The 25494-nt window shown below is 36.7% G+C and overlaps 1 protein-coding gene across 4 annotated transcripts; it reads right to left on the bottom strand.

Moving 5' to 3' along the window:
- Positions 1–873: 873 nt before the first annotated feature.
- LOC109067099 (RNA N6-adenosine-methyltransferase mettl16-like) lies at positions 874–25399 on the bottom strand. Of its 4 annotated transcripts, none has more exons than XM_019084105.2 (10): positions 25259–25399; positions 24548–24680; positions 13356–13543; positions 11437–11577; positions 11214–11326; positions 10917–11059; positions 7661–7730; positions 5839–5928; positions 2173–2346; positions 874–1642 (listed from the first exon to the last, which is right to left on the bottom strand). In XM_019084105.2, exons 1-10 carry the CDS (start codon positions 25308–25310, stop codon positions 1136–1138), a joined length of 1611 nt encoding a protein of 536 aa, XP_018939650.2. In that variant the 5' UTR covers positions 25311–25399; the 3' UTR covers positions 874–1135. The 4 variants fall into 4 exon arrangements, with proteins under 4 accessions (XP_018939650.2, XP_042627156.1, XP_042627155.1 ...); XM_042771222.1 differs by having other exon boundaries at positions 25168–25372; XM_042771221.1 differs by having other exon boundaries at positions 25150–25372.
- Positions 25400–25494: the final 95 nt, after the last annotated feature.

The following is a 25494-nucleotide window of genomic DNA, read 5'->3' on the forward strand; positions in this document are numbered from 1 at the left end:
ACCCTGGGAGAGCCTCACGTGACTCCCAGCGCACGTTATCCGCCGCTGCTTCCTGTTATGAAAGCCTGCTCCTCTCAGGACGTTTATACTAACTCAGACTTCCTGTGAAACAACCAAAAAAGGCATTCCAGAGACAGGAAGTGCAAAGGAACACAACCTATTGAGTTATTTGGCTTTCCAAATATTTTGTCTAAGGAATATATGGGGACAATCTTTGTCCAGCATTTGTAAATGCAGGAAACTATTGCCTCTTAGGTAAACTGGGCTTGGGTTAGTTAAATTCAGAATCAAAAGTTACTATTAAATGACTATTAATTAATAGTTTAACATGTATTTAAATATTTAAATAATATTTTTTATAATAAAAAAATAAAATAAATGCAAAAGCATCTGAGAAAGCAAAAAAAAAGTATCATATTGTCAATATTTTATTTACATTTTTATCAAACTTCCGATAAATGCAAAATGTAAATAATAATAATAATAATCCTAAACATATTGTTCAGCAGAAAATTGTGTAAAGTAAAAAAAAATCTAAACAGTGGATCCATTCATATTTCTTAAAAGTCAGCATAAGATGAAATATATACCCATTTTCTAATTGCATATTACAGATCTCAGTGTGAACAATTAATTCACGCATGTTTCATTTTTAGCAAATCTTCCGGTGAATCAAATCAATTACAGATGGACAGATTCAAGTCCGTGCCTGACATTTTTACTTTTTCAATAATTCATCAACAGATCTGTCACTACTTCCATTTCATCGTGACCTTAAGAAAATTGTCATAATATTATAATATATAATTGACAAGCTTTAAAATATACTATATACAGTATATAAATATATATATATATATATATATTAATCTAAAACAAATAATAACATCCTAAATAAGATTCATTAGTGTGCATTTAACCAAAGTGACAAAAACACTAACTATAAAAAATGTTTAAAATATTTTATTACAAACTTTATAAAAGGTCTGATCACAAAATCAATCAGTGGTTAATAAAACATCTGTCAATCTGGAGTTTTGGTTAATTTGCAGCTTTACCAGTTGTATGGTTCACAGCACTTTGGACAGTGGTAAGTGTTGGAAGGTGGGGAGGAAAGCTTAAAGCCTGTGTGGTGTTAGGTAGGTTTGGCTCCCTGTCGAAAGATAGAGTTCTTCAAACAAGTGCAGAGCTGGTTCATCAGATCTTTATTCTGCCCTTCCACCCAATGCATCTCCACCACCACATCGTTCTCTTCTTCCTTCACGTTCACCAGGCACTTGAAGAGAAAGCACTGTACTGTCTCAGGGTTTTGAGGATCGCCAACGGCCGCCTCCTGTGGTTCGGTGGGGGAATCCATTGGGACGTTGGCACCTTTCTCTAGGTCTTGCTGCTCATCTCTCTCCTTCGCGTTGCTGCCCTCTGCTGTGGGTTCCTCTGGTGCAGGTGTTGGAGCGTCTGTGTCAGGGAGAGATGGAGCGGCAGCATCAGTGCTACAGGTGGAGGTCGGTTGTGCTCTAGGGAGCTCTCGGAGATGTCGTCCCTGTTCTCGTCTCTTCTGCCGCGCATGGATCCAGGTGTTCTCCACTGCTGTCAGGAAGAGGCTGAGCTCCGCCTCTCCACAAGGAACCCGCTTATGAAGTACCTGAAGATGAGAAGTTTAATGTTGAACATTTGTATCAGCCATTGTCCCTACATTAAGCCTACAGCAAGTCGCTTTGGAACAGATTGTCTGCTAAATAACATTAAAATAATAAAATTTACAACAACAACAATACTACTAATACTACTAATAATAACAATGGTTACTGATATTATTATTATTAATTATTATTTTATTATTAATAATATAATTATTATTGTATAACTAACATTAATTATTTTTATTTTGTTAATTATTTAATAATATTAATATTAAGCAAAACCTAAAATAATAATATAACAATTACTGTTATCATAATTAATGGTAGTTATATAATAATAATTATTATTAATGTTAATAATAACAACAACAATTACAATAATAATAATATATTCTAATAATAATTTATTATTTATTTATTTATTATATCCTTTTTTTGTTCTTAACTTACCACTTATCCCTGATAAAATAAATGAAAATCAACACACTGATGTCTGAAAATAAATCCTATCCATGTTCCTCTTTCTGTTTACCTTCAGGTGTGTGAGGATCTTCTCCAGCCAGGCAGACACACTATCTGTGGGGCTGGTGTTGGTGCAGCCGATGCTGGGCGCCTGCGTCTGGAGCTCTGCCACGGTGGGCTTCAGTACAGTGAAGGTGAGGGCCTTACGGGCTTTCTCCAGCTTACGCCTCTTACAGGGAGGAGACTGAGAGAAATTTAGAAGGAAATCAGTTTTTGTTAGTTAACTTTAGAGTGTTTACATGTCAGTTTACACATAAGAGGTCTGCACCCTTAAAAGTAAAGATAAAAAAAGTGTAATTTTATTTAAAGAATAGCTGCAACCTCACATACCAATGTCACTGAGGGACGTTTGTTACAGAACAAGGAGGTCAACTTAATTCAGGAATCAGGAGTTCTTAATATGTTTAAGTAAAGGTGGCCAATAGATGGCAGCAAAACACAAAGTTCACCTTGGCCTTCAATGGGTTCAGTGAACTATCTGGAAGTTCTAGTGGCACTCATGTTTATCAAATAAAATCTTAAAAATAAATAAAACCTTTAAATTAAATTTGTTGCCATGGCAACTAAGATTAAAATAAGTTTAAGCTGAATTACTAAAATTACTAAAACTGAAATACATAAAGCTAAAACTAAATGACAAAAGCACATAATAAAATTACAAATATGTTTTAAAAACATTTAGGTATTATTTACAATTACTTTGAAAAAATATTTAAAACGAATTTTAAACCTAAAATGCAAGCTAAAAATATAAAAAAGCTCATTCAAAATCTTCATTAATGGTATATAAATAATACTAAAATAACACTGTTTTATATAGTTCTTTGCTGAACTTTTAATTACTCATAATTAAAGTTGAAAATATTACATAACAAAAATGAAGCGCAGATTTCTCTTTAAAAATTAAGCAAATTGGCTTCCACTTTAAAGATAGCTGGGTTCCAGTCTCTATAAATATTTCTGCTTCATTTGCCATTTTAATATGAGTGTTACCATTACCATAGCATTTCTGTTGCTAAAGAATATACTCATGAGTGAATGCAGTGAACAAGTGTCAACAACAAAACTGCCCACAGAAACTAATAATGAGTCTGAGAACCTGAGGAGTGATTTATGATCTAATGTAATCAATGAATCATGTCCTACTGAGACAAAGCAGTCATATTTGACTTTTTCAGCTCTCCTCGTAGTAGATTCATGAGCACTGCATCAGTCACATGTCTCTCTGCTCCTCTAACAGAGCATCTGTTGTTAGAGCAGATAAATGGACAACATGACTCATCACAAGCCAACAGTACAGAAAAACACACCACACCCATCATCTACTCCTGCTCTCCATCAGTGACACACGTCTTGTATGTATTCCTCCTGTGGGCCGTCATGGGCGGCTTTCAGATGGACCAACAGTGTCATCGTCTTCGGTGACTGCTAATCATAATATGAGACATAGCACGGCACGTCCAGCACAGGATCTTACTCTATTCAACACCCCACTGCTTCTGTCCTGTCGGAATTAGTAACACATTTAGCACACACTAGACCACACATCTTCCTCATATAAGATTAACTACATTAAGCTAATTGGATTTAGGTACAGTCAGCTAGTTATAGTTTCTGAATAACTCCCAGTGCTGAAGTTGCTGCTTCTGCCATTTGTCAAATTTGTCACGTCTCAGCAGACAGCACTTAAATGATGGTTTCACACAGGGCCACAACCAGGAGGATGTTCCCCAAGCCCTAGTATTAAAACACTTTGGTAGAAAAGACTGTCAAAGTTAATTAAGAAATTAAATATGTATATATATGTTTAATGCATTAATTTGACATTATGAAAGCTTCATTCTGCTTTCTAAAAACTGGAGGACGGGGTCCAGCAAACAAGGTACATAATTAAATAAAAAAACTTTATAGGGATGTTTTTTTGTACTAAATCTGTTGTCAACAAAAGAGAAGCTTTATTATAAAACAAATAAAAAAATTAAAAATAATAAAATAAAATAAATATTAAATAAATAAATCAAATAAAAATCTGAATAATAATAAAATATAATAATTATTAAATGTAATTATTATCATCATCAACATCATATTGAAAGGTTTTTTTTTTTTTGTCCTTAGCGGATATCTTGCCAGATTTTAAGATTTTAAGATTAAGGCGGTTCCACATGCAGTCCAGCATCCTTCTACAACACAAGGGGGCGCCATTTCCTGACTTTAACTTGTCAAACTCTACTAAGCATGACAAAATCACATCCCAGTAAGCAAAATCTATGAACAAAAGCAGACCAAAAATTCACATGAATATTAAAGAACACTCTGGCCGCAGTAATTCTCTGTGACTAAATTCTACTGCGATGAATCTAAATATGATCAGACTAGCAGCATCTACAGTGTTTTGTCTCAGATGTACTAAGCGTGATATTTTACACATTGTCAAAAAGTGCAAAAACATGGCTCAGAGCACCTCTACCCATCTGTGACGAGCACATAATGAATGAAAACAGACGGACACGCGCATCGATCCACAAGATCCCTCTTAATTAATTTCTATCAGTCTTAATCAGTGCGATGCACTTCTTTTATCCCCTCTTCACCGTGAATTATAACCCTCTCCACTCAGTCCATTATTTATCCACCACACATTCGCTCTAAGCAGGTTGAGTAGATCCTCCCGATCTCAACACTGAGCCTCTTGATGTGTCTGGAGTGGCTTCGCTCTTAAACGTGCAAAAAAAAAAAAAAAAAAATCAGGACCCATGGGATTTTAACCGCACTGAGATTGAGCTGAAAGGTCATTAATCAGTTATTGAACACAAGCAGATCAGTGGTTATCCACAGACACTGATAACCGGGCTCATTCTGTCCCACTTCATACTTCCTCCATTTCTTTCTTCCTGCCTGGTGACCTTTGACCCACTGTAAATCCACTGCTTCAACAGCCTCATATCCTAGGCACGCTTTCAACACAGCAGGATGCTTTTCAAACCCTACCTTTTGTGTCAGAGTCTTCGCTGTACCCCCTACCTCTCGTGCAATACATTTCACGTCTGGATTTAAGATCTAACTGTCAAAGAGACTGATGTGGCTTCTGTGCACACTGCTAATGGGGCTCAGCTGGCTTCAGAGAAGAAGAATGGACACAGGAAGTGGAAAAACCGAAGACGGCACGAATGGTGGAGAGAGCGAATAAAGCACAGAAGGCTGCGGGTGCCATCCAGATCTAGACTTGTCCGATGTGGAGCGGCTCGCAGACAGATATCTAGGCCAATCTTTCTGCTCAAGTGCTTGTGAGGGAAAAAGGCACCTGGGACTTTGGGAATTCTCCTGAAAGACCATAACAAATCATCCTGCCATCCCCTTCACCATTCCCTTCACCTTTTTTCCCTTCTGAAGTGCATGACTATATAGCACAGTCACCCTGTCTGGGCAACTGTTGCTAAGAAGGAGCTGCGCTGTGCCTTAGGAAGCAGGTCAAGTGTATCTGATGGAATGGGCTAGAGATGCATTATTAAACAGAGGGCTGAGCCCAGTGAATATTCAGCAGGTGTTGCTTTCCCACACACACAAATGCTCAAACAGACTGGGTGCATGGGCTATGTGAGGACTGGCAGATTCTGAACTGAGGCAAACACTCTCTACTGAATATAAATGAATGCAGGAATTGCTCAGAGCTTACAGGCACAGGTACATCATCATAGAAACTCCAAGCCAGGGCCCAGCGCATGGTCCGACCTTGACAGAACTCGGTGTGTGTTACTTTGGGTACCTGTGAAAGAACAAAAGAGGATGAGGATCTCATTAATGGTGATTCAAACACAAAATAGGCAGTGAATCGTACTAAAACTGTCAAGAGAAATCTGGTTATATGAAATATATATTTGGCACAAAGAAAGGATCATTTTTAGGACTGCATTGTGACATTTTCATGACAATGAAGCACATTTCCCTCCCAAATTCGCATTACTGTAAAGCAAAATAACTTCACTGTCTTCTATAATACTTTCTGTCCAGACACAATGACCTTTTAAAAATGTAAATCTTTATTAGCAATTAATTTTTATTTGCAGAATTTATTTACAACAGGCATAATTCAGTACAACAAATACTACTATGATATATATCTATAATTGTTCTTTACAATTAGGGTTGCACAATATCTGTTTGATATCAGTTATCTGCTGATGTTAAAGATTCTTTTAATTTATAAGTATTATGGATATTTGATATTTAAATGTTCATAATCATTTCACATATTTTTAGATCATATTTTAGATTACCTTTGCCATAATTTAATGCTCACTCATAATAAAAATAATAAAAAATAAACTTTGAAATTAATGGGGTTTTAATGTAATTAAAATTTGCAAATACCAAAACGAAAATACATTTTCATACTGTATAATGTAGTGATGGCTAAATTTGCTGGTGACATTTAAAATTGAAGAATAAAAAAATATTTTTGTAAAATAATATAGAATTTTAATATTGGACATTTATTAGACATTACATTTTAATTTTAATATCAGTTCTTCCAAAAATATTTATATAAATTTGAATAAATATTTATTTATATAATATTTATATTTTCAAAATTATTTATTTAAATTGCATTGTAGTAATAAGATACATTTTACATTACAGTAGATGATAGATGTTTGGCAGAGAAGGATAAATATGCTTGCAAAATGTCTCAAAAAAATGGTAGAACTGAAAAGGAGTTGTATAAAATAACTTAAATAAAACAATATAAACACGTATATGTGCATAATGTATGACCGACACCAGACCCCCTATCCCCAAAGGCTTCAACAGAGAATTACAGACCTGCCATTACACAGTGGGGAGTTGTGTTTTAACACGTATATGTGGGTGTTAGGGGTGAACTGTAGGGCGAAATCAAATCCCACTGCTCCTCACTAAAAAAACACCACTCGGGTTTGACCTTTGCGAGCAGAGGGCATTCAAACAACAGATAAAAGCAGAGCAAAAGAAGAGGTGAAAGTGAGAGGGTGAATGAGAACGAGAGAAAGAACCTCATTAGCATATTAATTACAGCCACAGTGGCGAGAGGAGGAAGCGGCCCCGTCTGCTGGACGTTGGCCAGGAGAACAATGACTCTAATGAGGGGTGACAGGACTCTGACACCTTCGGGTGAATCAAACCACACATCAGGCCTGAGCGGAGCAGACTGACTGACACCAGACTAATAACCTGTGAGCTTTCATTCACAGATATCCCAGCGTTCTGACTGTACAGAAACAGACAGAGTTAATCGAGAGGGCTGGAGGGGTGACACGAGAGCTAATGATGCCTAATGAACTAATGAAATCTACTCCATTAGCGCTCCCTGTCGTGGTACGTTTTTAGGCCACGCTAGTGAAACTCATTAAGATCAATTAACCTGAAGTCTTGAGGAAACGCCCACTCATTTATCTATAAAGATCTGAGGTAAAACACACACACACACACATGCACGCAGTGGTCTAAGCAAAACTCACCCCTTGTTTCAGTAGCTCATCTTTCAAAGGTGCCAGGCTACACTTCTTTCCCAGCATGCAACTGTACCACCTGTACACAGAAAAAAGGGTTTGTGAAACCACCAGCCTGGAGACCTGATCCATGAGAGCACGTCAAATAAACTGCAGGAAGCAGAGCCGTGTGTTGAATATGGGCTCGCTCTGTGGGAACGGTCAGTTGGGCTACTCTTAAGATATGAGGCTCGATGTTTCATTAAAAAACCCACTTTGACAGGGAGCTTTGAAACTGTGCATGAGACAGAAAAGATGAGGCTTCATCAGCCAGTGCCCACAGAGAGTGGGAGGATAACAAGGTTTATGCATAAATGATTGGTGCTCAACTCTTAATTTTCTCGTTCTTTTGGTTTCTAAATTGACAGAATCTTGCTTTTAATCACTGAGGAATATCATAAAGGTCAGCATGAAGCATGTTCACAATGCATTTTATCTCCAAAATGTGACGTATTTGAGTCAAACTTTGTAAATTTAATAAATAAATGTAGGGCAAGACTTAATTTTATCCACCAACTGGATTGTGGTATATAGTCTGATGCAAACACAAATTTATTCGTTATGGCGGAAGCCATTTTTATTGAGGATTTGTGAGCAGAATGTAGTGGGTGAAGGTCAAGTTCACTTTTTTTAAGAGCATTTTGATGTATCCCAATGGTAACATTTCTTTTTCAAATCCATCATTAATTGCTATAAAAAAAAATTTTTACATCACCATCAACTGGCATTATATACACTATATACAAATTACATGAGATTACTGAACATATAATTATTTTATATTTATTATGCATGTAACATATAAAGACCATTTTAAATTAAATATATTGTATCTGATATTTCAATTATATACATATAATTTTATAATAAATATAATTTTTAGTAATTAAAATCTTGATTATACTGTAACATTATTATTAACCTTTGTATTATATTACTGCTGATTTGAGCTATTTTAATGAAAAAAATATTTTAGCAACATTAAAAAAGAAAAGACTGTATTACCTACAACAGTAGCCTACAATAATTCCTAAATAGCTATTTAAATTTTTATTTGCTTTTCTAATTATATTATTTATAATCCTAAAACAGCATTCATTTTTTAATAATTATACATGCACTTATTACATTTGAGACTAATTTGAATATTTGCAATAAAAAATTTCATATTGCAGAAGGATTTAAATTGTGTTTTAAAAATATAAACGTTTTTGGGCAACATATTAAATGATGATTAAATCATATGTTTGGCCTGATGTCATTGAAAAGTCAAAAACAGAGGCAGAGCAAGTTACAACTACAAACATTTTTTCTTCAGAAAATAACCAAATCAATCGTGCACAATTAGACTTAAAAAATACACAGACCAATTCTGACTCCATGCTGACCTTAACAACTAACAGACAGTCATGTATGGACTCTCTGCTGTAGAGTGATTTTTGCTGGGCAGTGGTTTGGGGTTATTATCAATCTACCACAAGAACGAGGGAATGTAGATGAACACACATTACACTGCATATGGAGCCTAAGGGGCCTGACAATCGTTTCATTTTGTGGAATGAAATATTAAAGAGCCCTAATATCCACACATGTTCTCTGAAGTAGAGCGGAGGGAGGCTGTGTAGCACCCCGGCACACTCGTCTAATAACGGGGTACTCCAGCATCTATCAGGCCTTGGAAAGGGGATGTTTATTCATTCACTTTAGTTATCAGGCCCTGAGGAGGAAGTAGTAACAATTACGATTTCAATAGCACAGATTGTTTGGCAAAATCACAGTTGTATTTAGTATGTAAGTGAGACTGGAGGAAGACTGGCAGTAATTACAGATCTGAGGGGCTGGAGAGGAAGAAGCATCTCAGAGGGCCAATCAGAATGCCTGGCTGACTCTACGGACACCTGCCGACGCACACACACACACACTGATTTTATGACAGTCTGCTTGCGTAGTCTGGACCCATGAGAGGGGGAGCTGGTAACACAGTGAGGTGGAAGAGTGCCCAGCTTCCCCTGCGGACACCAGTCAATTCTCAACACAAGCAAGAGACACACAAAAACACTCAAAGGTTTAAAACTACATCTGATATTACATCCAAACAGTGAAAATGAAAAGATCCCCTTCAACTTTACAACTTGCCGATCAACTTTTCTATGCACACACAGGCATGGCCATGTTCCTTGTGGGGTTCAGCTCATGACATGGTTAATCGGGCCTAATGTTGGTTGCTCTGCCACTTCACTCCAGCGCTCCACTGAAAGTCCTGGCACGGGAGGGGCTCGCCGTCTGCCCCAGTCACACACACAGCTGCTCCCGTTGAGCGGCCCGGATAAAGCCTCGGGTAATTATTTACTTAGCCTGTCAATTAATTACATAAACTCTGTATGACAGATCCATCCCAGCATCCATCTGCCCTGCCCCTTTCATCAGCATGGCCTCTTCCCCTCTTTGACTCTGTCAGAAGAAAACATCTCCTCTGCAGACCTGGACACAGGCGGCTGTTTACTCCCTTCTTTTTACACTCCTCACAGCATCTTAGGTGTTAACTTTGAGAGTTTCGGCATCAACCGATAACTTATCAGTCTAGAGTTTCATAGTGTACATTTCCCATTTTCAAAATTTCTAAATTATTTTGTGTAAAATAAATAAATATACTTAATTTTAAACATAATTTTAAATATTCTTTTATATTATGCATGAAGCTTTAATGAGTTCATATTAATTTACAACATGGAATATAATTTTAAATATAATATAATATAATATAATTGTTTAATTGTTAAAAAAACTTTTAAAAATGTCCTATTGTATTATTATATTATCATTTATGTTTATTTATATTTTAAATTATATAATATTATATATAATGTATTTCATCAATTATATATTATATATATAGATAGATAGATAGATAGATAGATAGATAGATAGATAGATAGATAGATATAAATTTAAAACATTTACAAATATTCCATGTAGTATTATATTATATTTATTATACTATATTATATTATATTATATTATTCATTAATTGATAAGCATATGTGTATGTTTAGATACAATATATATACCACTCTGCTTTCGAGGTATCACTACAGGTTATTGAACAACTAGTTGGTTAGTGGTTGTTAACTAGTTGCCTTACAAATTCCTGAAAACATAAATACATAAATTTACATAAATTAACTTGGGTTGGTCCTTAATGCAATGTTTTGAGTGTTTGTAAGACCTAAGCCTCTTCTTTAGTTGCAGGCTGTCATGGATGATCCTTTTCACGAACTCCAGTTCCCCACCCTCAGCCATGATCTCAGTGACCCCCCCGGTGTTGATGGAGCTGGGTGGAGGCCTGCGAGAGTTCCTCGAATTCACCCCCTGACGGAGGACACAGAAAAGAGGGGAAGAAGCGGAAAAAAGAACGGATAACAGCTATTGTCATGTGCACAAAGAGACAGATACTGCTAGGAAACAGCCTGGGGGTTTTACAGCTCGTTTGGAGCATCTGTTCAAACACTGGAGCTGAATGTACCTTTGCTTCTAACTGGTTGGCAAAGAAAGGAGGATTGCACATGCAGAAATCGTAAACAATGGACTGTTCCTTTAGCGCATCCATCAGCAGAGTCTTCTGGGGCACCTTTACCACTGTAACACACATGTGTGCGGTTCAGTGGGTTAAATTACATATAAAACTGTCAAGCTATCTTTCTGCACACACACACACACACACACACACACACACACACAACACCTACCTTTAATGAGCTCTGCCAGGTGGTTTTGCTCAACGTTCTTCTTTGCATAATTAAAGCAGATGTCATCCACTTCTGTGGCGAGGAAGAACCAGCCATTCATAGTGGCTCCCAGCAAGGGGTAAATACAGGAAGCACCAGTACCTGCACAAAGCCAAAACCTGTCACTTCACAAGCTTAAATACAAATGAAATATGATCTGCCTCCAAGCCTTTACCTAAACACAGGCTTCATGTGGTGACAATACTTCAGATCAACAGTGTGGTTCAAAGAATCATGAATAATTTATGATATTATTGTGTCAATTTCAGATATTTTGTATCTAAACTGAGCACGGAATGAATGATCAGAGTCTAGTGAACAGGGAGGAAAACTGACCTTGTAATATGACTAAATTTAACTAAATGTAAATGTTAAATGAAAGCTCCTATCTATATTTCAGATATTGGCTATTGAAATTAGAAGAATGTGTGAATTTCACAGGTCCATAGAAATTTGACTAGACTAAACTAAATGAACTGAATACCTGAAATACCTGTTCTAATTACATTTCAAATAAATACAAACAAAATTCACGACAACTTTGTATGCCATTCCAAATATTTATGCTAGATTTTTGCTATTTTCAACACACAATATACGCAATAGTAAAAAATAGTATTTTAATTCTAAATGCAATTGTTAATTAAACATAATTTTAACACCAAATGACTCAATCAACTCTTGAGTAAGTATTAGTATGAAAATATGAAGTGCAAGCAACTGCCTGACAGAGTGACACATGACTATAATGTTGTTAGACTGAGGCAGGACAGCTCTGGCCATCCATTATCCAGTCAGGCAGCCTTAAAATGGACTGAGATTTAGCAGAACTAAACAAAGATGATCCCCATAAGGTCTGAATAAAAGAGATTTAGAGCTATTCATCATGTGTGTGACACTAACACCGCTAATCTCATCCTAGAGCTGGCAAAGGTCGCAAATCTGCAATCTAACCCAATCAGAAGAGCCACAACTATATCCCACACAAAATCTGACGCAACAGCTACAGAGGACCATCTGAAAGTATATGCATGATCACCAGTGGAGATGAAATAAACACACAACTTTTCCCAAGACTTTCCTGGTTTTAATCTGAAAACGGTCTAAAAGACTAAATTAAAAGACTGCATGCTAATCAAAGCACCGCCACTAAAAATCTAAAAAATAAAACATTAACAAATAATTACAAACAATACATAATCCAATAATTTTAGCTTTTTTTTTCAAATATATGTATCAATATATATATATATATATATATATATATATATATATATATATATATATATATATATATATATATATATATATATATATATATATATATATAATAGAAACAAAATTTTTTTATGTTGCATTTTTTATAAAATGCACAGAGACAAAGCAAAGTGATACAAGCAATGTGAAGTTGCAGAGCTGCGACTAGTGAAATATCTTGTCCAATCATAATCAAGGAGCAGAACTAATTGTTTATAAAAATAAATACACATGTATCAAAAAAAAATATATATATGATTCTAATATATACGAACATAAAATATATAATACAAATTAAAATATTCAAACTATATTATATTTGCATCTTTCGACAATTTTGACCCATCCCTGATAAAATCCATAAACATGGACAGTTGTTTAGGTATTTAGAGAGAGACAGGACAGAAATGCTGGCTGAGGATGGTCATGATGTGATGGTGGTGGAGTGGGATATTTTAATCCCGAGGATCTGGTGGCATGTGACTGCCAACACTGTCTTATTCTCCACCAGCCTCTGTGTGTGTGTGTGTGTGTGTGTGTGTCTTGCCAAACTCTGTGCCACCAGCCTGAGGGACCGCAAATAGCTTTAACAGGATAACACCAGTTAGTGTGAGCCAGTATACCGATGTCGATGCCCCTCCGCGGGTTCCCCTGCCCCCCAGTCAGGTCCTCCACCCAGTGGATGTAGTTAAGGCGGAGCGGCACGGTGGAGATGAGCCGTTCCAGGGGGATCTCGATGGTTAGGCCAAAATCCTCTTTCAGCAGGGTGCATGTGAGAGCCCGAACAGCCTCGGGGTCCTTAAAGTTGAGCCTGTGGGAGGGATGAGGTTCAGTGGGGGGTAATAGACAGAAAAACAGAAAGGAATCAGCTAATAGCCATCTTTAAAAACACACCACATACACTCTCCTCAATTCATTAGTGCTCATCATAAAAACATCCATGCCGAGAAACACAATGAAGCAGCAGCTGTCGCTGGTTTGCATTTGAAAAAATGTATTAATGGAAGAAACGCTTTCATAATCATCTTCCCTTTTCTCTCAAAATCCTTACTGTACATCTTAAAGCATTCAGCCACAGTAATGTCACATTTCTGCGGTTCTAAAAGTGAGGAAGGTGAGACAGGTGTAATTAGGGTTCCTTTGTACGTTCACACCCCTACAGATGTAATTAAACGCTCCATGCTGCAGACCATGTCTGGCACCTCCAAAGGGAAGCAAGATGTGCATGTGAGCCGCACGGACAGGACACTGTGGAACGGAGCCATGGTGTGTGAAATGCTATTTTGCAGAGCCTTTAAAAACACCTGCACCCCACCTTAAGCATAAGAGATCCTCACAAAAGGGCTGTGTGACATTAATGACAGAATGTGCTCTTTACGTAATGGCTTTACTGGGTTTCAAGGAAGCATTATCAATTTAGAAAGGATGTGCTTCAGCCCAAAACAGCCTAATGATTGTGATATTACATTTGAGGTGTTAATATGCTAAGGAGGGAAAATGCAAGACAATGTGCAAAAAAAAAAAAAACAGCAAATCTGCCATTTGAATAGCATTTTGGTAGCTCTGGGTAATGTATGATAGTAGGCCAGAGGGAGTCAGCAGTCTAGTTATAAAATGGTTAGACCCTGGTCAAGAAGCAGAGCAGAGGAGTGGTTTTTCATATTGTGGAATAGGATGCTTCAGACAATAAGGTTTTGTGTTTTCTGCTGTAGGTGGAGATTCTATGATATGGCAGTCAGGTCTGAAGTTAAACTAACCTAAAACTACTGACAGGTTAATAGCACTGGCTGACAACTGTGGCTATAAAATCAACAAGCATTATAAATCCTATCAAAGTGTACAATTATAATGCAAACACGTAATCTACTCATACCAGATTACGAAAATACACAGAATATTTAAAGATTAAAAAAATAAGCAAACAAACATTACAACTTATAATGAAGAAACATTTAAATAGATCGAAAATATTTTACAAAATTAAAAATATATGCTACTGATTAAAAATACAGTAAAAAGATATTTTAAGATATTATTACAATTTAAAATAACTCTTTATATTTATGTTATTTATTCCTTTGACGGTGAAGCTTAATTTTCAGCAGCCATTACTCCAGTCTTCAGTGTCACATGATCCTTCAGAACTCTGCTGTTGTGCTGCTAAATATTTTTTGTGGAAACCATGATACAACATTTTTTTCAGGATTCTTTGATAAATAGAAAGTTCAAAGGAAAAGCATTTTTTTTTAAATAGAAATCTTTTGTAACAATACAAATGCCTTTACTGTTACTTTTGATCAAATGTATGTATCCTTGCTGAATAAAAGTATTAATTTCTTTAAAATAATTCTGACTAACTGTAACCTTTTGAAGAGTAGTGCTCAAATTGTTTGCTAAAATATAATCTAATAAAATAAAACATAGAATAAGCGGTAATAAAAAGTATTTTAACTAGTAGTACAATGTACATATACAGTGGGTATAGAAAAGAATCACCCTCTTTAAAATGAATCACATTTTGTTGCTTTGCAGCCTGAAACGAGGACGGATGTGATTTTTGTTTTATCCAGCTGTATTTACTCAGTGCAACTTATAACATCCAAGTGAAAGATATAACAGCAACATGTCAGAAAAAAATAAAAAACAGAATCACTGAGCTGGAAAAAAGGTGTAAATGGTCGTGAAAAGACCCGGTGTAAATGCCCTCTGAAACGCATTTGAGATGGATATAAATCTGATCGCTCAAACCACTTCAGGAGGTGGTCTGGGACACATTCCAGATGAAACTGGACAAGTGTAAACGCATCTGGTTGTTGAAACCACATATGCAAATTTTACTCCTCCCAAAATGTTAAAATAATAAACGTGTGAGCGTGTTATAGGCTATATGACATAATAGTCAGATTTGACAGTGCTAATGCAACACGCATCACCGCGGATGAGTAGCTGAGCATCTCTTCAGCAAGCGACGCTCAAACTGCCGTAAGACACAGATGCTCAACACACAATCATCTTCATTAAAAGTAGTGTGACTTACCTATCTTTCCAGTGCTGATGCCGCGTGGTCTCCTATTGCGGGCTTGAAATAAGCTGATAATTAATAAAATGCAGCGCCTATCTTTTGATTTTGTTAACTCCCTTAAATGGAAATATACAGTGAAAATTGAAGATCAGTATAAATGTAAACATTTTAACAAATCAGAGAGATATCCAATCAGTGAAAACGCATGAAATAACCAGGTGTAAACAGGCCCAATGCCAAACAAAGCCATTTAACTTTCAACTGTGATCAGTTGCATGTGGCCATTTTGATTAGCTCAGCATGAAAAGAGCTTTCGCAGGATTTCAGTCCTTGGTAGTGCAACTGAAGCAAACTATGGGAGGCAAGGCACTGTCAAAAGATCTCCAGGATAAAGTTGTGGACAGGCACAAGTTAGGAGATGAATACAATCCTTATCAATGCCTAGAAGCACAGTGAAGCCTATTATTAAGAAGTGGAATGTATTTGGTTCAACACAGACCCTCCCTGGATCAGAACACCACTCCAAACTGAAAGAGCCAGGAGGAAACTGCTCAGAGAGGCGACCAAGAGGCATACAGCAACTCTGAAGCAGTTACAGGAGTTTATGACAAAGAGTGGTCATTGTGTGCATGTGACAACAATATAAAACATTCTCCACAAATGTGGCTTGTATGGGAGGGTTACAAGAAAAAAGACACTCCTCAAGAAAGGCCACATGCACTCACGACTGAGCTTTGCTAAAACACACCTTGAAGATTCTGAGGCAGATGAGACTAAAATTGAATTATTTGGCCTCAACACCAGACAATATGTCTGGCAGAAATCTAATCCAGCTCACCATCCAAATAACAGCATTCCTACAATAAAGCACGGAGAAAGAGGAGACAACATTGTCTCTTTTACTTTATTCTAACACAACACGAGAGGAAAAATTTCTGCAGCAGCCGTTCATGTGAAAAATCCAACACACCTCTCTCTTTATAATTTATTTACACAATAGCCCTGTGGATGGATGTCATAGAAGGTTTCCATGGTTACCGCTTAACATGATTACCTACAATAATAAAGCACAAATGCCAACATTAAATAAAACAAAGCTCTGTAAAGAATCAGGTATGGATTTTACAGAGGAAGCCAAATATGACACAATGGAGACCCAGCAGCTCATCTAGTCCTCACAGAGTGATCCTGCGTGATCCTGCGTGACTGTGGCTGACTTTGTAAGCGTCGGGTCATAATCAGTGTGTAGGGGATGAGGCCACGAGAGCTGTTATCCTGCCCTCTATTTTTAGCCTCTGTTTGAATCGCTCAGCTCACAGGACGAAGACCAAGTGCCGCAGCCCAGCCGTCTCCACAGTAACCGCTACAGTACATGAGCAGCTCACCCGCCCCGCAGAGGAGTGTGTGTTAGTGGAGCACGAGCGCTGTGGATGTGTGTTAGTGTGTGAGAAGACAGTGATGCTGACGTGAGGTGGGTGTGTACTGTATATGGGCAGATTAGAGCCAGGATGAGAAAATCAGAAACTGAAACCCTCTGACTCAAGGACATGAAAAGGAACGAACAACTCTAAATTGAGAAAAAAGTGCTTTATGCTGCAAATGGAAGTTTTAGGGTTGCCGTTTGATGTACAAATGATGTGAAATCTGAGTCCTTAAACAAAAGCACTGCTCTAACCAATCAGACTAACACAACGGCACAGCATGAGTCTACCCATCAGCACCATCAACATCACTGCAAGGTCACCTCTAGAGCTCCGTTTAGCTATGTTTTAATCCCCCGAACTCAAACACGTCCAAACCCAACCATTAGCAAACAAAGCATGGATGCTGAACATGCTTCACAGCTTTTTATTGTGTTCTGTGAGAACAAAGAATCTAGCAGTGCATTTTTAATAAGATAACAGAGAGCCAAGCAGTCTTGTGAGGACTGATGTTCCACCAACTGTCAGGTTTTCTTTGGTTTTGTCAGCACGTCAAATCTCTAGTCGTCCAGGAAACCTCTCTGCAGAACACAAAAGATATTATTTTAAAGAATGCTGATAATCAAATAGTTTCAGTTCCCATTGTATTTTTTTGTCTATAAGTCAATGGGAACCGGAATGGTTTAGTTGCCAACATTCTTCAAAATATCTTGTGTTCCAGAGAAGTTATGCAGGTTTAGAATGACATGGAGGTTATTAAATTATGAAATTATTTTCATTCTTGGGTGAACTATCCCTTTAACAATTGTGGTCTCCATTCACTTTCACTGTATGGGAAAGAGCAGCTTGGACATTCTGCTAAATTTCTCCTTTTATGTTTCACAGAATTAGTTTATAATGAAATAAGGGTGAATAAATGATGACGGAAATTACATTTTTGGCTGTTCTATTCCTTTAAGACAAGCTGATGGCTAATGCTGTCATGTGTCAAAAACTGACACCCCAACTAGGGGAGTGAGGGTTTAAAATCAAGATTAGTCCTGTAGCAGGCAGCAGAGAGGATGAGTGATGTGAGATGCCCCCCACCATGTCCCCGCATCTCATTTGTAAGTGAGCTGAGGCTGAACCCCACAATTATGGCTGACATTTCAGCAGAGGACCCTCACCCAGGAGTCAGGACAGCCCTCCGCTGCATCAGTAATGAATCAATTCACTGTCTGCCAGGCTGCAGAGATTAATGCTACTTTTACTGCAGCTAGAAACTACACAAAAATCATTTAGTCTTCTTTCACTTCCAATTGAAATATGTAGTTTGCACCAAAAATATTCTGTCATGTTTTACTCAACCTCATGTCATTTTAAACCTCTATGCTCTTAGTCTTTTAAATCAAACATACACAAAAACAATTTCTTAGAATCTCTATATAAAATTCTATGAATGCAGCATAAAAATGGTCCATACGACTTGTGCACTGAAGTCTTCTGAAGCCATACTATAGTTTTGTATGAGGATAAAAGCTAAGTTTAAGTTGTTAGTCAATTACTTCATCATTGCTGCAGCTATCAAACTAAATATCAGACAAGAAGGACAAGACACCATATTTAAGATCTACATTAGAACTGAAGACTACCAGTGAACTAAAATTTTGGTCTGTTCATTGGACAAAGTTTTCGAACAACTTCAGAAAAGAACACCAGTCATATGGACCCATTTATATTTAAATCTATATAAAGAACTTAAAAAAAAAAACACCACCTTAAACCAGTCCTACCAATCAAACTTCTAAACAAAAGTATAGGTTTGGAACAACACGAGTGGGTAAATATTAACAGAATTTTCATTTTAGGGTTTCACAATGTCATACTATATTCTGAATTTTTTAATGCTCCCTAGTTTCTTCCAGGTCATCCACGAGCCACTGACGGACGCCGTCTCTCTGGTTCATGCCTTCTAATCCCATCTCTCTCTGCGCCCCAAATCTTTCCTCTCCTTTCATATCTTTCTCCTCCAGTGGCAGCAGAGGAAAAATGATGGGGGAGAGGATTCCTTGTCATACCCACATCCCTCTCATTAAGTGTCTCTTTCCAGATTAACCCTATCCTCAAAACTGTGGCATGACAGACTTAGGAAAGAAATGGAAGGAAGCTTATCTTACAGCACAGGAATGTTTGGAGTCTGGAATGACGAAAAGTAGAAGCTAATTATAATTCATATATATAAAAGACTTAATATTTCAGCAAATCCCACATCTTAACTTGCAGGACTAACTGGTGAAGTTTTGGTTAAATACCAGATCAGTTAGGTTTTAGGCAACTCTCGAAGCGTAATGTAGGAAAAAGAGAAAGAGACGGAATATGATATTAATATACCACTCTATTTCTGCAATTCTGTGCACATTATGCAAACTGACTTTCATTTAGTTCTCTAAAAATACTATATCCAACAATGTGTTTGATACGTGACGAATCAGTCAGAGATAATATCTCATTATTTAAATAGACCACATTATATTACATATATATATATATATTTTAAATATTATCTTGATGCACCTACTAAATTAAATATGCAAATTGATGCAATTTTTAATGTTTAAATGATTTCACATACTAATTTTAATATTAGTTTCTATTAGTATGCAATATACCATGTTTTACTATGCAGAATTCAGTAAGCTAGTACGGCATTCAGAGCATAATCAGACAGAAAGAGTGAGCAAGAGAGAGTGTATGTGTGAATGAGAGAAAGAGAGAGATGAGGAGCATGTGGTCTGGGACAGTTTTGAATGGTAAGTGTGCTGTAACAAACACCTGCTGCAGATGGCAGAAAGATTAAAACCAAACATGCAAATATGTGTCAAATATATATATATATATATATATATTATATATATATATATATATATATATTATGTGTCAAACTAACACATATATATATATATATAAATATAAAACCAAACATGCAAATATGTGTCAAACTAACACCTGCTGCAGAATTCATTTACATTAAAATAATGTTGTTTTCTCCAGTTGATACTTGAGACCACATAAACACACATGTATGTGCATACACACAAGCCATAAACAACTCCAGACATCTGTTCTGGACACGGCTCACCTGACTTAAATATAGTGCAGATGAAATATCCAGATGATTCATAAAAACAGAATCTAGTGCAGAAATCCTGAATGTAACACAATTCTTTAGCAATCAATGCCAAGATATATAAAAAAAGGAAATGAATGTCAAACTGTACATTTTATTTAAATGTAACTGAACAAAGCCTCTTTCACAGATAAGACGATGTGCTTATTTTGGTTGCATCTGACCCAGATCTGTGTTCTAAACTAAATCCACCTGGATGAACGTGGCTGATGTTGGCTCGATCAAAGCGATCAATCATGCATAAGTCATGAGGAACAAATGAGGATCTGAGCTGGTCAGGCGTTTATGCAGCACATTTCATGACCACAGACCACTGGTCCAAAAAACACCACTATTCAGCTGAATCTGCAGCACCACTGCAAAAAGAATATTTTATTTTAGTTCTGAGCTTCTATTCAGAACTATATTTATGAATTAACAAAACAAATCAAATCAAATTATAAATGTTTTGATTCATAAATTTTAGTGTTTTTTTATTAAAAAAATTGTTATATTAACTAAATTATTGTTATAATTTAGGAGTACACCAAATATATGTTCATTTATAGATTTGCTAAAGATTACATTTAACACTGTTAAATTTACTAAAGTAATCAAATGTAAAAATAGTAAAAATAATTAGGCACATTTAAATATCCAATATCAGATAATATATAATATCCAATATAGAATGATAAACAATAAATAATCATCTGTAATCAAAAATCATTCATATGGCAACACAGATTTCAAAAGTTAAAGAGAGATTTGCTCTTTATGTGCACTAGCAAAAGGACAAAGCACAGATTTGTAGACCAGAAGAAGAAACAACGCTAACAGAGGAGGGAGTTTGTGGTGGACAGGCTGGCCAGCCCTGCTAATTAGACCACAGAGGCGAACAGCTCCAGGGGTGTTGTTAGAATTTTCAAAACCATCATTAGAAATCAAAGGGTGAGGAAACACGGGGCTCTTTTCAAGCCACATCTTCAAAAAGAGGCTCCACGGCCAGACCTGACAGCACACCTGAGAGAAAAGCCAGCAGAAAGATGGACACACTAACTGAGCCTCTCCAGGTGCACAGACGTCAATACTGTCTGGGGCTGTGAACACATGACTCTATAGCCCAGATCTCTTTTGTTCCTCTGCTTCTCTGAAGCACACATTTCTCTCTCTCTCTCTCTGTGTCACGCTATAATGACTTCTCCTGCTGAGCAAATGTGACGTGACCAGACAGGATCAGCGCTGTGGGCGAGGGAAGACAGGCCAACTGCAGCTCTCCTTGTGATATTATTATATGCAACAATACCAAAAAGACTATATAACACAGCACAAACAAAACACCATAGAGTCTCATGCCTCATTCAAAGCCAGAAAACCTAAATTACTTTAAGAAAATATAAAAGTATTACAGAATAAAATCAAGGAATAGCTGCTCTCTAAAGTATTGTTTTTAATATATTTGTTCATATTGTTCCAAAATATTTTATAAGATTTTAAAAATCAATTATATTTTTACTTTCTTGCAGCAATGTGGTGCATGTTACATATAAATGTTAATTTAAACATTAAATATGTCTTTAAATTAAATTGTCTGATAACATACACTACCATTTAAATGTTCAGTGGTCAGCAAGTTTTTTTTTAATTACAGTACTGCAAAAAATTAATATTTATTTCGAATAAATATTGTTCTTTTGAACTTTCTATTCATCAAAGAATCCTGAAAAAAATGTATCATCGTTTCCAAGAAAATGTTAATTGAAAATTTTAGCTGATTTAAACATTGATAATAACACAAAATGTTTCTCGAGCAGCAAATCAGCATATATGAATGATTTCTGAAGGATCATGTGACACTGAAGACTGGAGAAATGATGCTGAAAATTCAGCTTTGCATCACAGGAATAAATTACACTGGCTACAGTTGACGGCAGCCATTGACTTCCACAGTATAGAAAAAAATACTGTGGAAGTCAATGGCTACCATCAAATGCTTCGATGCAAACATTCTTCAAAGTATCTTCTTTTGTGTTCAACAGAAGAATGAAACTCATACAAGTTTGGACCAACTTGGGTGAGTAAATTAATTTCCCAATTTTTGGGTGAACTAGTTTTATCAGTTTTACATCATCCACCTTGATCTCCAGATGCAGACATCTGCCCTATTGAAAAAACCCTATTGGTTAGCAACTATTCAATGTCATTTCTCAGTTCCACGATGATCAAAAGTCAACGATCAGACACAATACTCTGAAACACAGTCACCGTCACTCCCACACACAACGCCTGACATATTTCATATTTCTGTGTCCCAATTACAAGCTCCTGCCCTTCAGCCCTCAAACACTTGAGGCTTTCTTCCACTCCAGGATGCTTTTGTTCCCCTTTCCACCTGCTACTCTACAGCTCTGTAGTGCACATCTGCAGTGCTTTCCCATAGATATGGGCAGGAAACAGCCCAGTAAAGAAAAGGAGCATCCGAGATTCCTGCTTCCTCTCATGCATGCATAATCACGGCAGTCTTTCTTTCAGCTGCCAAAACGAGTCCAAAACTATCTGTAAAATAACGATGGAGCTGAGTCAGTGTAAACTTTTGTGCGTGATACAAATCCTCAGGCTTGGCTAAGACTGTGGAGAGTTTCCAGAGAACTGGGCTGGGGCAAAAAGAAAGAATACCCAAGAGATCTAAAATACTGCCCTCTGGCACCTCAAGCGCTAAACTCCCAGAGGCTGAGAACTTTGCTCCAGTCAAGACTTCACTGAGCTGAACATCGGCTGTTTCTTTAAACTGAAACCCTGTAGGCACAGTGGCTGATTTGCATGCACTACCTCTGAAACCTTTGGGACGTTTCGCTCAGTAGAGAGAGAACCACACACCTCTTGGCAAGGTCAACAGTAACGGTGCACAACCAAGTGGGACTGACTGGAAATATGGAGACTTGGCAAAAAAAAAAGCAAGATGTTCAGCCTCAGACATGACTTTAGGGCGTTTGCTCAAGATGATTCCCATTAGACCGAAAACTAATCTTGCAAGTGGGGCTAAAAAAAAAAAAAGAAAGACGATAAGGAGGGGAGGAGGGGGACAGGCAATTTTCCCAGAAAGGAGTGCTGCTTGTCAAGTTCATTTTCTGACAACAGCACGAGCTCCGTCCCTCCCCTGGAGCCCTGGATGCGCTGCTGTGTATCGACAGTCACAGCAGGAAGCTCATCCAATCATAGCAGCCGCTTCAATGGGACAGACCTAAAATACTGCGCCAATGTGATTATTGATCCACAAATAACTCATCTCCCTTTACAAAGCCAAAGCAGAAGTCTGCTGACTGACTCCTCTGAGACTACAATGCAAGACATCACATACCAATTTGTGGGCATTAAGTATGATCTAAAATTTATATTAATGAATTTCTTAGTGACAGAGTGCCTGTTTGTGGGAGATAAAGTGTGATTTTAAAGAAAGATGAGGTTTGTAATGTTATTAATATTAACATATTTTCTTCTATGCCAGTTTAAAGTCATAGTATAAAAAAATGTGGAATAGGATTAATCATTAATGAAAAATAATTTTTACAAATATTATAAATGTGTTAAATCTTTACTTTTGGCAAATGTAGTGTCTGGAAAAAAACAACAACAACAAAAAAAGATTTATCCTCAAAGAATCTGGAAAAAATGTATCAAGCTTTCCACAAAAATGTTATGCAGCACAACTGCTTTCAACATTTATAATAATAAGAAATGTTTCTTGAGCAGCAAATCAGCATATTAGAAGGATTTCTGAAGGATCATGTGACATTGAAGACTGAAGTAATGATGCTGAAAATTCAGCTTTGACATCACAGAAATAAATGTAAAATATATAAAAACAGAAAACAGACATTTTTAATTGTGATAATATTTCACAATATTACTGTTTTTGATCAAATAGCTGCAGTCTTGGTGACTTCTTTCAAAAACATTTAAAATCCATATAAAATATAAATAAATAAATATGTCTGAGGGATTGTTTAGTCAGAGATCTGTAAATTAATATCATGTTGTACTAAAAGGCAAATATGTGCAAATCACAAATAAAAAAAAAAAAAATAGCGTCATTTGAGACAGATCAGTTTCTTTCTTTCCTTCACAAATGCTAGAACAGAACAACACTTTATGGTTTATGTCATAATTCCTCTAGCAAGTCATATGACACCTTTAAAAAATGCTAAAAACAACAACAACAGGACTTACGTCACTCTGCCGGTCAGTGTGGTCTGCACGTGCTTCTGGAATTCTGGGTATTTAGAGGCCAGATACACAAAGTCTGGAGGTTTATCCTTATAACGGTTTCGAGGATGCATGGATTTATTCAGCGCCATTCTTTCTGCAACAAGACAGACTGCACATGACACCACAAACAGCAATCCAAACAAAGTCATAAACCGTTTCAAAAGCCCCTAATTAAAATCCTGTAATTATTTATTCACACTCGTTGTTATGTATGAACATGTCCAAATAGTGATATTAGGCTGAATGTCCGCTCACCATTGAACAGTCACCATTCACTTTCATTGTGTGAAAAAACAACAACAACAACAAGATGCTATGAAAGTCAATAGTGCATAACATGATTAGACAGTAAAGTCATAACGGTTTGGAAAATGAAGACAGAAGTTTGATTTTTGGGTCAACTGTTGCTTTAAGTCTTGTTTTCCATGTGAATGAATGAATTAGTGCGATACAGACTATTTAAAGAGGAAACATACTGTCTGTGTCTTATGTAATAAATGATCTAAAAACACAAGTAAGTGTTCAGGGCTAATTCTCTTGAGTTATGTTAAGAGAGTAAGTACCCAAACAGCTAACGTAACTGATTCACCGGACAGCACACTGCAAACATGCATCTGTAACGAACAGCACACGCGACACTCGTTTCGATAGATCGGAAGAATAGATAAATACCGATGAACGAAAACTTCGGTAGTTTCTTGTGTGCAGCACTCTCGGCTGTCATTGGCGAATCACGTTGTGCCAACGTTCGTGTTTGTTCCAGGATTCCGTGGCGCACACATACGGCGTCATGGAATCGGTTTATTCTTCTTCTTCTTCTTCCTTGGTGTTTATTGGCGGTTGGCAAACCTGAATCGGTTTATTTAACAATATATTTGATATTAGACAGGAATCATTTGGAGATTCAC

Source organism: Cyprinus carpio, chromosome A15 (genome assembly GCF_018340385.1).
Source record: "Cyprinus carpio isolate SPL01 chromosome A15, ASM1834038v1, whole genome shotgun sequence".
Lineage (NCBI taxonomy): Eukaryota > Metazoa > Chordata > Actinopteri > Cypriniformes > Cyprinidae > Cyprinus > Cyprinus carpio.

Bases quoted from the DNA above. Each gene is read 5' to 3' on its own strand.
- LOC109067099 (XM_019084105.2), bottom strand. From the start codon at position 25,310: ATGACAGCCGAGAGTGCTGCACACAAGAAACTACCGAAGTTTTCGTTC. The intron at 13,544-24,547 runs GTAAGTCCTGTT...TCCCTCCCACAG, and splicing joins ACACTGACCGGCAGAGTGAC to GCTCAACTTTAAGGACCCCG. The intron at 1,643-2,172 runs GTAAACAGAAAG...TCTCATCTTCAG, and splicing joins AGATCCTCACACACCTGAAG to GTACTTCATAAGCGGGTTCC.